General features: G+C 41.1%; 2 protein-coding genes across 2 annotated transcripts; both read left to right on the plus strand.

The window, feature by feature from the left end:
• Positions 1–113: 113 nt before the first annotated feature.
• On the plus strand, positions 114–5,081 carry sh2d7 (SH2 domain containing 7; the record flags this gene model as incomplete). Its single annotated transcript, XM_084361939.1, has 6 exons — positions 114–265; positions 2,146–2,235; positions 2,326–2,491; positions 3,147–3,383; positions 4,232–4,888; positions 4,969–5,081. 6 exons carry the CDS (start codon positions 114–116, stop codon positions 5,011–5,013), a joined length of 1,347 nt encoding a protein of 448 aa, XP_084218065.1. The 3' UTR covers positions 5,014–5,081.
• Positions 5,082–7,621: 2,540 nt separating this feature from the next.
• Positions 7,622–17,074, plus strand: rab11a (RAB11a, member RAS oncogene family). The gene is made up of 5 exons (XM_084354258.1): positions 7,622–7,790; positions 9,597–9,792; positions 10,198–10,391; positions 11,923–12,003; positions 14,239–17,074. Exons 1-5 carry the CDS (start codon positions 7,751–7,753, stop codon positions 14,373–14,375), a joined length of 648 nt encoding a protein of 215 aa, XP_084210384.1. The 5' UTR covers positions 7,622–7,750; the 3' UTR covers positions 14,376–17,074.
• Positions 17,075–18,231: the final 1,157 nt, after the last annotated feature.

Here is an 18,231-nt window from a genome sequence, read left to right on the forward strand (position 1 = left end):
AGATATCCAACGGAAACAGTCAAATGAGGCACCTCGTCTTCCTATTCGGCGTCATCTGAGCAGAGAGTATGCGTGGCAACACAGCTCTGTCAGCTCCTGACAAACGTGTGAGGATGGAGAAGAAGTCAGGTGTTGACCTGCACATGGAGCCATCAGAGGGAGGCCTGAAGGAGCTGGTGCTGAGGTGGTTCACTGAGACACAGGCGCAGCTCATCCTCAACAACGGAAACTTCCCTGACTGGTTTCAAGGCTTCGCTGCACGAAAGTAAGAGACACAGGAACGAGTTACATTACAGATCTGAGGTGAAGCAGAGAAGAGAAGGTGAACTTGTTTTGGCTTGTGGATTCTCATATAAACTGAGACATCAACATGATGTTTTTCCTCATGTTTCTTTATCTGTTAGTTGCAGTGACGTAGCTACAGCAGCACTGTGGTCAATAAGGACATGCAGTGATCGAATGTAACTAAGTAGATATATACAAGTACTCTACTCAATTACAAATTTGAGTCACTGTTACTTTGATAACTTCTCTAAAAACATATATTTCCTAATATTTCCATTTCACGCAACTTTATATTCCATCACATTTCAGAAGGAAGTATTCTACTGTACTCCACTACATCTATTCGACAGCTTTAGTTACTAGTTACTTTAGTTACACTGTAGTATATAACACATTGTGATAGATTAGCTCCACTTGCTCAGCTACAACAGTAAAATGCTGTTTACGTATAAATGCATGTGTTGTAATCATTTATATAACATATCATAGTTTAACACCCACAGGAGCCATTTCTCTGCATGAGTACTTTTACTTTTGATACTTTGAGTACATTGCTTATTAGAAAGTTTCTCAATACATTATGTATGTGCCTGATAACGAGAGAGAGAGAGGGACAACATGGCCGACAGGAAAGGACATTTGAAAGGAGTTTCTGGCCTCCCAAACTCCTGCTCGTATTGAAAACACCGTAACACACAAACGTTAAAGTCCTGAGCGACTGGAGAAGAAGCTGAACGCGTTGACGTCGATTGGGGATGACGAGGTAATGACAGCGAGTTAGAAAACTGTCACTGTCTCCTTTCCTGCAGACATTTGGGCAAAAAATGAAACATGGGAGCTTTCATGATTTCATGCCTGCAACCAGCACAACATTTCCTACAGATTCGATATATGGATAATGTGTACGGAGTGAAAATTGTGGGATCTTAATCAAGAATCAGAGAAATGATCGAGAAGTTTTTCCCGCTCCTCTTCATTCTAGCAATGATGTCACCGACTGTAGCTTCTCCAATACAGACCCATTATAAAATCTGAAACGTGTCGAAAAATCCTGAAACGTAAACTGCGATTGCTCATAAACAGTTCAAGCTATCAAAGTGTGCATTTAGGCCATTAAAGTCCCAACTCTGGTGACTTGTTTAAACTTTGAATAACTTTCCTATGTTAAGGTATGACGAGACAACAAGACCCCAAAGAGGGGTGAGTTTGAGCTCATTTCACGTTTCCAGTTTTTCGTACAGGAAAAGTTTTGCAATTTTCGTGAAAACGTTTCGGCGGTATTTTGTTTAATACAAAGTGTGCTAGAAAAAACGCACTAAAATCTAATAAAAAGAGGCGTGTCTCATTCAACCGGTGCAGGAAGATGATTTGGTTTTGATTTTGAGTCAAAGAGTCACATCACCTGGAGGATATTGAAAAAAAGGACAATTTTTCATTAAAATTAATTAAAAAATAGGAAGAATTTTCAGAAATATAAAACTAAAATCTAATAAAAAGAGGTGCGTCTCATTCAACCTCTACAGGAGCCACCAGTGGTCAGACCAGGCTGCGGCTGAGTCAGACTGTTTTATTTCTAAGTTTCATACTTTTTAAGACTAAGTGTGTTTTTCTTTTTACTTCAAAAGTTACGTTGTCGTGTTTTAAATGGACTTGATTCCAGATATAAATGTGACGTCTGCAGTATGAAAGATCTTTGTATTTGACAGGAGCGATGGCTGTAACAGGAACAGATGCACCATCAGGGGATTTTTGTTTTCTCTGACTGATGCACGGAGATACGACTTGGACAGAGGTCTCATAAAATTTTAAATCTAATTTGCCTGTAAGTCTGTTAAACTGGTTCTGTCGTGCTCTCTGCAGGGACACAGAAGATCTGCTGAGAGATAAAGCTCTGGGTTGTTTTCTTATCCGCCTCAGCGATAAAGCCATCGGTTACATCCTGTCCTACAAGTGAGGCCAATCAAGTGTGTTCGACACTGTTCAGTTGCTTCTTAACTGCCTTTCTGAATTCATATCACCTGTCGTGCATTTCCTCCAAAGGGGAAACGACAGGTGCCGCCATTTTGTCATCACCCAGAACCAAGAGGGACAGTTCTTCATATCAGGAGACTGCCAGACATACGGCAGCCTGACGGAGCTGATAGAGTATTACAAAGCCAGCCCCATCCAGCCGTTTGGAGAATACCTGACCTCCAGTTGTAATGAGGTGAGGAGGGTCCAGACGAGGCAGTGTGGGTCCGTCTGTCAGCCATTGCTCAGACTGAAATCACAACAACTATTCAACAGATTAACACAACGTTTGGTTCAGATATTCATGGCCTCTCTGGCCGTCTGTCCTCAGCCTCAGCTGTACTTTGTGTTTACAGAGATTGTTGTCATGCTAACATGCTCAGCTGAGGCTAACGAGTGTCTGCTAACATAATTGTATGTAGTTCACTCCTACAAAGACCAGAAAAAGCAAAAGCAAAAGACTCTATTCTTCTTACCAACAGCAACCTGTTGGTAAGAAAATCAGGTTTTAAGCTGTTGCCATGAACTAATCAAAGTCCACTCGTCCATCTGTTTGTGTGCCAGGTGATTTACTGTTGGACTGATTTCCTTTGCCTCGGCACAGTGCTTGATTGTATTTGTAAAAAAGTTTGTTCAACGCTCTATAACAGATTAAATCAGCTGCATTGCAAATTTCTGAGATTAAATTTGAAAGACAATGTTTGGACACGTCAACACTGCAGATCCTGAATCCTAAGGGCCGCTGCTCTAATTTGACTGCTGCCTGCATCATTTACATGTCCCACCTGTTTTCCCTGTTGCGGTCAGAACGGGAGCTGAAGAGAATCAGTAACACGTGTTGTTGTTTGCAGGTAGACACAGGTGAGCTGTATGATGTGGTGAACACCAGAGGGACGTCTGGGGTGAGTGTCCAGGCTCTGCGGACTCTGTGGGACCAGAAACAGGATCATCACAGCGACACTGGCAACAATCAAAGGGTTCAGCAGCAGAGCGAGCCTCAAACAGCTCATCTGCCTGCACTGCCTCTCAAATCTAAAAACAGGAAGCTGACGGGAGCCGTGTCTGTAGACACAGTGTCCCTCTCACAGGTATCATTAGAACTGATTGAGTATTTCTTTGTTTTTGTTTGTTTGTTGGACATTTGTGCTGCACGCGAAGACACTTAAAGAGTTCATCAAAAGATTATTTAGGTCCAAGGTGTGTCTGACGCCTCTGATGTGACCTCAGACCAAACTGTCATAATATATTTATAGACAATATAGTTTACAACCCTGCTTCCAAAATAAGTTGGGACACTTTGGTTGGTTTGGTTGCAGGCTTCAAATTCACTAAGTCTAGTTGACAAGTCATCAAAACAGTGAGTCCAGCAGTCCAGTCACCAGCAGCACCAACGTTCTGCTCCCCACGGATACGTTCATGTCATGTTATAAGCTAGGTACGAGGTCTAAGCATTTAAATTGTGTCAAAGAGACGGCCTTGGAGTTTTCTTGTTGTTTTTAAGTCCGTATTGATGGCTGGAAGGAAAACGCAGCTACTTCAAAACATTGTGAAAGACTTGAATATCAGCCGGGTTTTGAAACGGTGACGCTTTTCAAAGAGCTGACTGAACGAACGAAGGACGGAGGTTGTGCTCCTTAATCTGAGCGTGCACAGCTGCATGTAAACAGGAATATTAGTAGAGTATTCATAGTCATGAGCCGTGTACACAGGCTGTTGTTGTCTATTATTGTGTGCATGTAAACGCAGTCACTTGCTCAAGTTTACATCTCTGCAAAAAAAGAAGAATCAACAAAAAGTGGTGAGAAAATGAACATTTCAACATCAACAGTTCTAAAACAAAACAATCTGCTGAGGAGGATCATGTGATCCAGCTGCTATCAGCAGATATCATCTAAAGTCGTCCATATCGTCACTGTTCTGCTGTTGTTTGTTTCAGGGTTTACCTCCAGTCCCAAAGAGAGGCCTTCCTCTGAGCTTCTCCCTCAGCGGATCTTTGCCGGACACGACACCACACCCAACTGAAGTCCACACCGAGCCTAACAGATCAGAGAGACCCAGAGAGAGCACGGGGCTGACGTCTGACTCATTTAACAGCACTGACACAAGCTATCCAGGTGACCTGTGTCCACCAGGCATCACATACTCTGAGCTGACGCAGGTGGAGAGCAGGAGCAAATCTCTCCCCAGACTCAACCACGAGGAGGAGGAGGAGGAGCAGGAGTACTCCAACCGGCTCAGTTCTCCCTCCTTCACCTCATCATCATCTTACTCACCCACTCCACTGAAGAGGCCCACCTGTCACACCTTCTCCCTCCAGGATCCCAGAGACACTGCGAGGCTGAGCAGGTCAGAGCAGCAGAGCGACGAGGTGGAGATGTTGAGGTCCAACCCGCTGTACCAGGCCTCTGAGGGGCCCGCAGGGAGTTCAGCACAGCAGGAAGGTGACATGTACGCTGAGGTTCCCCCGAGGCCGACACATGACGGAGGGTCCGATGACACGTACGAACAGATCCCTGCAGAGGAGCGGGGAAACACCTACGAGTCCCTGGAGGATCTGAAGTCCAAGAAGTCCAAATCCACCTGGGGGAAAAACGTAAGTCAGACAGAATGATCACAGCTATGGATTGATTAGAGCAGATATGTGACTTAAAGTTTTTTTCTTTCTGTTTGCAGAATATGAAATGGAAGAAATTTCTCCCCGATTACATGAAGAAATAAACCTGACTGACTGTTTGATATCGAGACTGACAGGAAATAAGTATTAGAATTAAATCACTTTTATAAAACAAGTTTGGTCATTTTTTTGTACGTACGTTCTCGTCACTACCATTCAAATTTGAAATGTTTTGTATCTGATGGATTTTATAATTTTTAGTAAACAAGATTAATTTCGACACATTTTCTGTCTTGCTTTTATCACCATCATCATCATCATCATCACCGTCATCATCATCATCATCAGTAGTAGTAGTATTACTAGCATTTTAGCACTTGCACTAAATTTTATTTGATTTATGAAGCTGTAAAAATCCAATGAATAACATTTCCAACATGGAAAAAATAAAATGACACCAGTGAAAACTAGATGAGTTAAAGGGTAACTCCACCAGTTTTACAAATTAAAGTGTGTTTCCCACATGGTTTGATTTTAAATGAAGTATTTTTAGATTGTTGTATTGGCACATTTTCTTAAATGAAGTAACTCAGTGTTTCTTCCACCACTGTGCTGTTGAGCTGATGATACCATAGTAAGACATTGTGTGCTCAAAGTGAGCCTGAATGTGCGCACTAGTGAGCAAAGTTTAACTATACATTTGCCGTTTTAATTATATAAAAATGTTTATTATAATGATATGATAGACATTATAAAGTCTTATCAAGTATATATATGTATTAAGATATCAACGACCCAGAAATGAATAGCGAGGACTCGACCTCAGGGGCCTCAGTGGTACCTCCGGCCGGCCACACTTCAGCTGCTGAGCCTCAGTTTCTCTGTTGTCTACCAGGGGTGTTCATTCAGTCGGCCAGTAGGTGGCGCTTCAGCCTTTCACTAAACACACAGAGCAGTGGGAATCAGGCAATACGACTAATATACAGTAAGAACAACTATACAACAATAAACTGTGAACTTCCCGTTATCACAGTCCCATTACAGTCCAGGCCTTTCTAACAGTTTTATTAAATAAAACATTTAAACAATCTGAATGTATTAAATACATTAAAACATGTATTCATTAAAGTACTTCTAAGCCTCGATAACTGAAAGATAAAGGTTTTAAAATCATCAATCATCAATTTGGTGTGTGAGAAAACCAGATCCTCAACAGTAGTTCGACCCCTACATGAGATCAGTATCAGAACATTTGGGGGGCATCTGGAGGTGGACAAAATAACGTGTACACCTTACAATATGATACAATTAAGAAACAATTAAAAAGCTACAGCCTCTAACTTTTTTTCTTATCAGAAATTCAACATTCAAAGCTTCACTAAGGCGGAAACTAATGTTCCCTGAATGATTCCCTCGAGTCACGTATTGAGATATACAAATAGTTGGCATGGAAAAACTAAGTGTGTCTGTGAGTGAAGCCAACACATTTAGTTGAACTTCACAGATTCTGTCAAGATGAGTGGTTACAAATTCAGCCAGAGGACGACCAGAAGCTTGTGGATGTTTATAAAAAGCACCTAATTGTGTTGAAAATGACCGAAAGGGACATTGAACCAAATATTATAATTACTGTATGTATATTTCTGAGCAGGCAGGTCACATCTTTCAGAAGACCAACAATAAATTCATGGTTGCAAAGACATCAAGTGATATTATTATTGCTTCCATCTGTCAAAACAAATCTGATACCATCCATTGGATGGTCGCAGGGCTGCTGCAGATGATTTTTCCCAGGATAATATTTTATCTACACTGCAACTCCCCCAAGTAAACTCCAGCTTTGACGTCACAGGGAAGGAAGAAAATGTTTCCTGTTGTTACTCCAACAGTGGTTTACTACTACAACTCTGTGCAGTGGAGAGGCAGCAGGAGAAGCTCTTCTCCTGGAGGTCGACCAGCCAGTTTACAGGTGTAGTACCTCCACCTACTGGACTACAACACTGGTACTGAAATAAACTGGAATAACACCGATCATGCCTTTAAAGATTTCTAGCGATATTATATTATACCTGGCATTTTTCACAACGTTCTGATATTTTATTGACAAAAAAAAAATAAACAGATTAATTGATAGATAAAATAGAATATAAAAAACAAAGTCTCAACACTCTGGCCTCTGTCTTCTTCATTGTACAGGTGGGTGTTGTTCTACAGAAGCAAACAAAGAGCAAATACAATATGAAAATAGCTTACTTGACTAAAAGTGACTTGAGATGTAAGAACATATATAAGAAAGAATATAAACAATGTAAACACAATTTACTTCCTGTAGGTCATGAACAGGGTCGTAGCCAGGATTTTAGAAATACTGACGTCCTGCCAAAAAGGACAAAAGGTTTTACATTAAAAGCAGTTTTTAAAAAAGGTGAGTTTTGGTGAGTGTTTTGAAAAAAAGAAAGTTGAATTAACTATAAATTTGCCCTTTTTCATTATATGTAACTGTTTATTTTAATGATATGATGGATATTATAAAGTCTTACCAAATATATATATATATATATATATATGTATTAACATATATATCAAAGACCCAGACACAGATACCGGGGACATGCAATGCAGCATCAGAGCTGGACTGTGTTGGACACTTCCCTCTCCTGACCACTAGGTGTCAGACTTCTCTCTGTGGGCAGCCAACAAGCTGCTGGAGAAGAAGAAGAAGAAGAAATTACGGAAGTACTGCTCCCAAACAGATTCCCGTTGGAAGAGTAAAATACAGTAGATCGCCTTCCTTTCATTAAATCAAATTAAATCTTGGACTAACCATTTCTCAGTAAGACGATGGGCACTAGAGATGACGAATATGATTATTTGTTCAAAGGTAAAACGAAGGTTTTTCTCCTTATTGTTCCAGCTCTCCAGTCCTGTTAGCTGACAGGCTAAACAGGCCAGCTGATTAACTGTCAGGCTATGCTAACTTAGCCACCGTCAACCTTTGTGCTCCGATTGCTTTTCATCGAGCTTTCCGGGAAATGTCAGCAAGTTTAATTAACTTCCGTGACATAAAACGACCCTTCTCTACGCCACGGGAGTGAAATTTGTAGTCAGTTCATCACGTTACGATAGTTATCGGTTAACGACAGGGCGTATTGAACGGTGGCTACCGTTAGCTGTTAGCTGATGTTAGCTTGTATCAGTGGGCGCGGACCACAGTCACGTCGGACACACCTAACGTTTACCGTTATCACATCATCTGCCGAGGAGCCGAGCGGCCGAGCGAGCAGCATAACTAGCGATATTAAAATACACACAAGAAAACAGTTTAGACGTTAGTTTACAGTAAAAATGCAGCTAGCTAGCTAGGCTCGATGTTAGCTATTATTTATTAACTGCACTAAACGTTGATTTGGCGAAAATAAGATGAGTGAAGATGTAAACAAACTGGTGTCGAGTTAGATTTTAAGAGAAGCTGGTCTTTTATATTGCTTTTGGGTTTGTGGAGCTTCGTTTTGAAGAAGATATTAGTGAAATTATTTATTAATGTTGGCAAATAAAAAAAGTCTTGTAAATTTAACATCTTAAAAAGTCTCCACAGCAAAGTGTTTATGTCGTTTTACAAGTTCAACATTGTGTGTGTGTGTGATCGTACTGACAGTGGTTGTGTATTATGTTTACTTCAGCACCACGTACTTGTACTACAAGTGCAGAATTACTATATACAAATACATAAATACATTTCCAAAGACGTGCAGGTTAGATGAAGAGGAGACTCAGTTATTGTAGATGTGAGGTTGATTCTGTCATTAACAGTATACACATGTTCACGTGTCGGCCCTCTGAGGGTGGAGACTGAATTAGCAGGAATAGATGTATAATAAATAAATACAATATTACTATATACCCAACATATACAAGTCAAGAGGGTTCAGAAGTCTGCTATATGTTGTACGATGCTCTGGCAGCTACAAGGCAATAAATACAACAATAAGGAGCCGTTATAGAAGATTACAGTAATTACAGCATAATAATAGTATGAGTAGAAATGTGCACATACTGTACGAAAATAACTTGATAACATGCTGCTAAACTGAAAAACAACTGTGACCTATCAGTCACTCAGCTGATGTTGAGTGAAGTTTTATTGTATGTTGAGGTGTCATCAGAATGATCAAAATAGTGACACTCATTGATTCGGAATATTTGAAACCGTTCAGTAATCGATTTTCTGCAGTGTCAGCTGTGCTTCCTCGCTCTCTTCTCCGACAGCAAGTCGACACACACATTACTTTTTAAAGGCTTAATCCAAAGTGTGATATCTAATGCTAAGTACAGTCTTCTTGCAGTTCTCTTCTACGAGCCAAGAAGAGAAAAGTCATATCTTGTTGCGATGTTATAGCCTTTTTATATTTGTCTTTTAATAATAATCACAAACATTTAAACAATAATAAAGTTTTTCCCTACGGCATCGAAGATTTATCTTTTTTGAGGAATTGTAACAAAGCTAGACATAATGGAGCGTCGCTAATGAGCAGCATAAAGATCATAAAGTGAGATCAGTGCGCTCGTGTAATTTGCATGAAACCTGTTAGAAAGTGGCCGTTATAAATGTAACGTAATTGTACATTTTCTAATATATATTCTTCTTAAAGGTTGTATTAAAATGTGTTTTCTCTGTTCTGTGTTACAGTGGTGCTTATCGGTGACTCGGGCGTGGGAAAAAGTAACCTGCTGTCCCGTTTCACCCGAAACGAGTTCAACCTGGAGAGTAAGAGTACCATCGGAGTGGAGTTTGCCACACGCAGCATCCAAGTGGACGGCAAGACGGTGAAGGCTCAAATCTGGGATACAGCTGGTCAGGAGCGCTACCGTGCCATCACATCAGCGTGAGTATAAAGGAGGAGGCCGACAGGGCCGATCATGAACTCCTGTTGACCTTTTGTTTGACCCCAGCAGGTCTGTTTTTTGACGTAAAAGGGAGTAAGTGTCCATGTGGCATCATTCCATCTCCCATATCGCTAAACTCTCCTCAGCAATCTCCAGCTGTTAAAAAATGGCAGTTAGATTAGTTAGTTTTGTTTATTTTTGTCTGAAAAGATAATCTAAACTAACTAATCATCTAAAACTCAACTGAGCAGCTCATATATCCAGCTTAATATAAAACCACGACACGTTAAAGGCTGGGATCAGATTACCAAAGTGCTCCCACCAAATCACATCTTTATTTTGCTCTGACGATGAATGTATGATGATGACGGGTGATGCTAAGTGTGCACGTGTCCCTGCTTCAGGTACTACCGCGGGGCTGTGGGCGCTCTTCTGGTCTATGACATCGCCAAGCATCTAACCTATGAGAACGTGGAGCGCTGGCTGAAGGAGCTGAGAGATCACGCCGACAGCAACATCGTCATCATGCTGGTGGGCAACAAGAGCGACCTGCGCCACCTCCGGGCTGTTCCCACCGATGAGGCACGGGCTTTCGCTGGTAAGAATGTCGTTTTCTATTCTTATATCTTTTAACCTTCATTGAACCGTAAAACATCATCTGTAAAAAAGTTTTCATGAGGACAGAAAATACAAAATATGCCACAAAATTAGAACTAAACAATTTCTGATAACAATCATGTAAAGATTTCATCCTAAAAACACCTAAATGACACCTTAAATCACAAGAGTTCCCTAAAAGCATGAAAATATCCAAAACTATAACCCACAAAACATCAAGAGCTCCCAGTGTCGGTGAAGATTTCACAAAGAGCAGATTTGATCATTTCAGATCTACGTGATGTGTGAAAACGTTACAGTAGTTTTAAATAACATGGATGTGTTATTTTAAGTTGTTTTTGTAGTAGGGATCGACTGATAAAGTTCTTTTCAGGGCCGATAGCAATAACGATAATTATCTTTCAGATATTCAGAACCTAAAAACATTTACAGTAAAAATGAAAATCTGTAGTAACAAAGTACTGTATTTAAGTACGATGTTGAGGTACTTTACTTGAGTATTTCCATTCTCTGCTACTTCATAATTCAACTCCACTACATTTCATAACTTTAGTTACTAGTTTCTTTGCTGATATTATACATATATATTATTACTCATGACATTTAACCAATCAGATAGTTTTGTGGGCGGGACAGTGAGGGAGGACAGAGTGGTGACACATTTTTAAATTAGGCAGTTTTATCGGCAGTCAGACAAAAAAAAAACACAGATAATCTAAAAATAATGAATATCGGATCTGATAACCGGCCTATCCCTAATTCGTAGGGCTGCCCCCTAAACATCAGCGACTCAGTTAATCCTTCCAATCGAAACTCATTTTGTCCAATTCTCCAATCATTAGGTCAGTAATCTTAGGTATGCAGTATTTATAGAGAGGAAAAAAATATTTAAAAGCTTGAACCACAAACACGACAAATTAAAATAATGATGTTACCGGTAGGGATGGGAATTACAGGGTAACTCATGTTACGACACTATCATGAGTTGTTGCCCACGACAACAGTCTGATGGCAATACGAGGATTCTGCAGTGATTGGTAGATTGTAAGACAAACATCTGAAGAAGAAAAAACACCCCTGAAAAGGCAAACAGCTGAATTATTATTCACTGTGATGTGTTGTCAGTTTCACAGAGATTGAAAAGATAAAACAGTTGCAGAGTTTTTGCTTCGTGTCTGCATGTTTTAATAAAAATAGCAATATTTGGTGCCAGTGGTGATTCGATATTATTGTGTTCACCATTTAGAGTCGACTTGGAAAATCCTGACTCAGGTGCAGCCTTAATGATTAGTAAATTAAATGGAGACTTTACTTTGTATCTCTGAATTCTCTACTGATTCTAGCCGAATGCATTAACGTGCTCCTGGAGATGAAATGTTTCTCTCAGTTATGGTGTGATTATGTTTCCGCTGTGGTTGTTGCTCAGTCACACGGGTCAAACTGCTCTGCTATCTGAGGAATGTGACATATTTGAAAAACGGTTAACGTGTTGCTTCAACTTTGCCCCGCAGAGAAGAATGGTTTATCTTTTCTGGAGACGTCGGCTCTGGACTCCACCAACGTTGAGACGGCCTTCCAGACCATTCTGACAGGTTCGTTCTGCGTTTTCAGCCTTTAGAGGCATCTCATGTCCACGTTCACCCTTCAGACAGTCCTCACAGTGAGGAATGAGCTCATTTACTAAAGTAACTACTTCCTTGACATGTGACAGCGTTCCTAACGTTTATTGAGGAAATGATCCACAGTTCAGTTCTTGTTACAGGTGTTTTTATTATCAGAGCGCAGAGGTTTTATGAGGCTGATCACAGCGAGAGGGAAGTCAGCTGTTGAATGAACTTGTGTTGCTGGGCAGAGACACAAACAGACCAGAGCTACACAGCGACACTGGCCTATCTTTGTTATATAATGTTGTCTGAAGGAATTATCTTTTAGGAGTGGCAAACCTTCCATCATCACGAGTGAGAGGAGCAACAGCAGAGATAAAACTGCTCCTGCTCGTGTCCGTCAGCTGAAACTGTATGAGACCGAAAGGGTAAAGTTAGTGAACACGATGCCTTCATGAGGTTAAACTGATCAGGATGGTGATTGATCTCAAAACTAATATAAAGTTGGCTCAGTGACATTAATGTGTATTTATTTTAGTTCCAGTAAATCTCATAAAAAGAGCAAAACCAATAAAGTTTCAGTCCGTCTCTAAATACTTTCTGACATTGTTCCGATTGAAATCTGAATTCTTTGAAAACACTCAAATATATTTGTGATTTTTTTTTTTTTTTTTTTTTTTTTAAAAAGGCTCAATAACCAACAGCTGGCGGCAATCAGGAGAAATAATGCATTTGTTGGGGACTATTTTCAGCGGCGTATTAATCCACATTTGGTGCTCTAGTTAAATAAACTACAGTCTGTGTTGATGGTGATGAAGGAACAACAGTGGAGCTCTGTTGCAACGCATGTCAGGGTTTAGGGCTGGGCAGTCTGCGCCAAAACAATAAGATCATGATCTTTTTATCTGCAAACATCCACAATCTAAATTTCAATCTGATTTCTTGATTGTTAAATGGCCTGCAGACTTCAGCTAAACTTGAAATAGCCTGTGAATTTCTCCATTTGCACCATTAAAACACAATATTGCATTGTCCGCCATGTTGCTAGCTATAACTAATGTGGATCAACAGATATGTTTTTGTTGTTGTTTTTTTAAGGGCAGAGACAGATGGTGCCGATTAGTTATCAGGGAGGCAGAGAACAGATATTTGGAGTTTAGAATAAGCAGCGATCTTATCCTCTGAAGTCATTTCTGTTTCTCTTATTCCTGCTTTGTCATAGTAAGTGGTGGATATGCACCGTACATCGGTTACAACCCGTCATAAAACCAATAATTTGGTGTAATTGTTCTTTTTCTACAGTTGTGGTTAAGGACTCTCTCTTCACCTCCCAATACTTATGTTTTAAGAGTGATTAATTTGCCCAATAAATGACAAAGCCAATAATAAAAGAAGATAAAGATGAATTTGTCAGAGCATTTTCTTTTTTTCAAAATTGTCTTTCTTACTGTGAATTCTGTAGACAACGATAATCATGTAGCTCTAATTTGAAACATTAATCCAAGTAAATGGTAAAGTTTTGGTAAAGTCACTAAAATGTTCATTTGCAGTCCAGATTTAATAAACTCTGAACATATAGGAACATTCTGAAATCATCTCAGCTCGACCTGAAACCTCTGATTCAGTGATAGATATTGAAGATCGTGCAGGATTATAAATCTTCACTGTGACTCTGTGATGTTACAGTCTGCTTCCTGTCACCTGACACCCACAGGGAGAAATGGAAATCTCGTCCAGAGCAAAAACAGTTTTCTAGCGTCCAGGTTCAGGTCGTGGTTTTGCAGACTGCAAATAGCTCTCCTCATCTCAGGGACAGTTTTACAAATATCAAACCTCCATTGATCAAATATTCCTAATAGAAAGAGTTGTAATTGAGCTTGTTTGCAGTCCGAGGTGTCCTGTCAGCAGTTTGACTGACGTCTCTATTATAATGTTGCTGTGAGGAAAATGCTTTCAGGACCACAGGAGAATGTTTCACTGTAATAGTGGCGACTGGGTGAAAGTGGAAGAAAGGCTGATCGGCGCTCGAGTATCCAGGTCTAAATTATGGATTCACGCGTCCGTCACATCGTTTGTATTTAAAGTTAAATTGACATTTTAAGCTGTTTTGGAAACGAGCATGAACTACAATCTGTCTCTGTGGCAGGGTGTTAAATAGGCATCGACAGTCTGTTCCTCAAATGACGCCGTTATTCTCCTCCCCCCTCCTTCCTCCCCCATCAGAGATCTACCGTATCGTCTCCCAGAAGCAGATGTCGGAGCGCCAGGAGAGCGACATGTCCCCCAGCAACAACGTGGTCAACATCCAGGTGCAGCCCACCGAGAACAAACCAAAGATGCAGTGCTGTCAGAACATCTAGCCCCGCCGCGGATCTGCTGCTACCCCTCCTCCCCCTTTTCTCCCCCTCCTCTCTCTCTCTCTTCCCTGCAGTCCTTGCCTCCCTCCCCCCCCCCCCACCCCGCTCACAGCTCCCCAGACCCCGCCCTCAGAGAATAGACTGCCTCGGTGTACTGCGTGGTGTGGGAGGGACGAGCCGCAGCTTCGAGGCTGTGACCCGAACTCTGCACCTACCTGTACCTGCCTCCCCCACCCAGACCCCGCCTCCCCCCCCTGCCCCAGGTTAAATAATCCCTGTATAAGAAGTCACCGCGTGGGGTGACCCCCCAAGCAGAGCCCCTCTGTTGTTAGGCTACTGCAGGACAGCAGGCAGCAGGCATTTCATATCACTTTAGATTTCATTACTGTAGATGCGCTGACATGTCACAAAAATGTCTTAATATATGAATGTGATTTGTTTTCTTCTCTCTTCTTCTTCTTCTTCTTCTTCATCCTTTGTGCTCCTGTTGATTTCTTCACTTTTTTTATGATCTTTGTCTGTCTTGTATCATATATCTACTCCAAGGTATATATGAATTTAAAGCACATCGAAGTTGCTCTGAAGTGTATTCCTATAAACAAGCTTCTCCTCTGTCATTTTAGCCCGCCCCCCCTCCTCTTTAGTGCAATGTACTGTTTTGGAAACCATGTGGATGTATCGAGCACCGTGTAGACGTGCGTGCTCCGGTAGTGTCATGCCATTTGATCTGATTGCTGTGAATACGACGCTAGTGAAACGTAGAAACCTTTTTTGCATCGGCCGAGCTTCAGTGTGCGCAGCGGAAAGGTCGGGTGTGAGCTTGCATGTAGCGCGCAGCCTCGTGAGCGTTGTCGTCACAGCAGGTGGCAGGTTCGGACCAGCTTTGCATGTCGTGTAAAAGATGGCACTCTGCTGTGCTGCATGTTTAATCAGGGGACAGACTCAACCTGGACTCTATGTTGAACACTATCATTGCCTCGAGGGTTTGTAATTTTAGGCCGTGGAAGCTGAACACGACTCGCGTACGTTTGGATCCTCACGTTGTCCCACTTTAAGTCTCAGTGAGGCGTCACGCTTCGACTGAGGAGGATTTTCTGATTGAAGACGCATCAGTCCATCGGGCTTTTCCTGCTCCAACATTAGGAGAACAGTATGCATTCATTTTTGACATATTTGACTACAACTATGCAGAAACTAGCACATGGCTGTTTGGAGTTTTTTCTTAATGCACTTCTATAGCAAATGAAGGAATCATAAAACAGTTAAAGTATGAGTAACCGAGGTAGTATTCTTGTGACCTTCTCAATAATATTTAATCAAAACTCTCCTGACGTTGAGCGAATTATGCTTTGCATGCAACCACAGAACTGTAGTTAGGACGCACTGAGAAAGTAAGAAACGGAAAATGTCTTTCACCCACTTGGTTGGATTTCATGAGCGTGTCAAACTGTTGCACTGAACCTTAGTAGTTGATCTAGTAAACATGCTTCTTGTCTAGGATTAGATTTGCACTGCACATTGAGAATCTGGACCTCTCTCCTCAGATTGGACGTACTGTATTTAAGACGGTGCCACTTTTCAAAAACCAAAACATAACATTCAACGACACCGGCAGAGTCTCAAAAGTCTTTCCTCAAGTCCTCAGGTCTCCAACCGACAGACGAGTTTCTCCTCTGTTGAGCTTTATAATCCAGACACAAGGAGTAAAAAGGAAAAACTGTTGGAATTCAGCCACACTCTGCAGGTCACAGTGCCTCCTTCACCGTGCGTACCTGTCCCAGAACGCCTCCCATTCACCCGCCAACAACTCACCATCATACCCGCCTCCTCCTTAACCAATAACCTTGCTTCGTCTGTCTGTCTGTCGAGGAGACAGACGGCCGTGTTGCCCCCCCGTCACATTAAGCCTACGTACACCGAGCTGCCTCTGACTTCAACACAATGCATGGCTTTCTGTACGACTGCAACTCCACGTCGTATCGCCTTATGTAGCTAACATTGTCATTACTGTCCATGAAATCTGCTATAGGGTCAGGCTTGGCTAGCTAGGATGACATGCTTAACAAGCTAACTGTTGTGCCCAGTCCAGTCTGTGAACTGACAGATGCCTCGCTAACAACCCTCCTGCTAAAACTCCCGAGTGTGTGTTCTGTTCAATCTCCAGGTTCTAGCCGTGTCAGTGTGTGATGGTGTTAGCAGACATATACAATGCCTGAACTCGGTGTGTGTGTATGTGCGTTTAGAGGCAGAGGGTAGATCGGTAGCTCTGGAGTGAGTGAGCCTGGCTGGAAGTGCCAATGGCGTTTTTTTGTTCTAACAGACGGCGCCGCCAGCCGAGCCTCTCCACACTCACTAGCTGGCAATCTGTCGAAGAAGTGATTCCTTTTTTTTTTTTTTTCTGAAAATATGATTTCTGATCCTGATTCATGTACCTCCATTGTTCTGTGTTTTTTTAAGAAGTGTGTTTTTGATTTTTTTTCTTTGATTTTTTTTACTATATTGAATTCTATAACTGACTGTAATTCCAGTGTAAACGTGTAAGAGTGAAATGATGTCATTTCAATGAATTTGGAGGGTTAAATGTGAGAGGGGGGTCAAAATGAATGGTTTTATGTTTTGTACAGATTGATAAATTGTACAATTGTGTCTATATCTTAAGTTATCAGTTCATCTTAATAAAGCGCACCAGTCATAAACCTTTACATGAGCTTGTGTTTTACTTTTACTGTTGTTACATCTTCTCATTAACGGTAGAAATTTGGTATTTACAGGCAAAAAATAAATAGTGTTCAGTTAATGTGTCTTTTCTGTGTGGTTCTAATTCAGAAAAGCATATTAATTGAACCAAATGTCCAATATTAAATAAATATCTGGTTTAAATCGATGTTAGTCAGTTTGAGACAGAACGATCTGGAAAGGAAACAGTTTGGAAAAGAGCAGGCGGTGTCTGCATCTCTGCATCTCTGCATCTCTGGATGCAGAGATGGCGCCTGTTCAGTCCAACGAGAACTGCTTGCCTAACACACACACCAAAAAAGTTTTCTAGCTTCTGACTTTACTTCCTGGTTGTTCGGCCGACGAATACACACAGTAGTGTCTCATCTGCTCGGCCTGCAGACTTTACATTGACATGACATCAGATATTTTTAATGGCTTTTCTCAGCTTGAGGAAAGTTTTACAAATATAAAACCTTTTAACAAAAGAGAACGGAGTCATAAATGAGCTTGTTTGTAGTTCCAGATGTCCCGTCAACACTTTTACAGACCTGGTCTGTGGGGCAGCAGGGACATTTTGTGCCGAGTGGCCACTGGCCAAAAAGTGGGAGCAAAGCTGAGCGGCTCCATTATATCCAGGTCTAACACACGCTCATGGTCATGGGCCTAAACCACGCCTGTATGTGCATAGATTGAAGCTTGACCAATAAATTAATTTATCCTGAATCCATCTGCATCACAAGGTAAAGTCTGAAGTCAGAGCTGAAACAATTAGTTGCTGTAATAATGAATTTCTTGACAGAATATTAGTTGGCAAATATTTGACATTTATGAAGCCACAACTCCAAATGCACGATAAAGATCAGATCTATAAATTATTGGAACGATATTGGGAAATTGACATTATAAGCTGTTATTGGTATCAGTGAAATTCTAGCTGATAAATAAAGTGTTGCTGTTTATACTTTAAAAGTTGGTTTGCGATCCACCAATAAACTCAGAAGAAGAAGAAGAAAATATTAAATCCTCCATCTTTGATCACTACATCTTAGCTGTTCTGACCCTCAGGTGTGCAGAAACTACAGGTTATGCTCTTTTTAAAATACAAAATCAAAAAATTATTGATCATCTTATCAGCCGTAAG

This window comes from Pagrus pagrus (genome assembly GCF_965226575.1).
Source record: "Pagrus pagrus genome assembly, chromosome: 1".
Taxonomy (NCBI): domain Eukaryota; kingdom Metazoa; phylum Chordata; class Actinopteri; order Spariformes; family Sparidae; genus Pagrus; species Pagrus pagrus.

Bases quoted from the DNA above. Each gene is read 5' to 3' on its own strand.
- rab11a (XM_084354258.1), top strand. From the start codon at position 7,751: ATGGGCACTAGAGATGACGAATATGATTATTTGTTCAAAG. The intron at 10,392-11,922 runs GTAAGAATGTCG...TTTGCCCCGCAG, and splicing joins TGAGGCACGGGCTTTCGCTG to AGAAGAATGGTTTATCTTTT. The intron at 12,004-14,238 runs GTTCGTTCTGCG...CTCCCCCATCAG, and splicing joins CTTCCAGACCATTCTGACAG to AGATCTACCGTATCGTCTCC.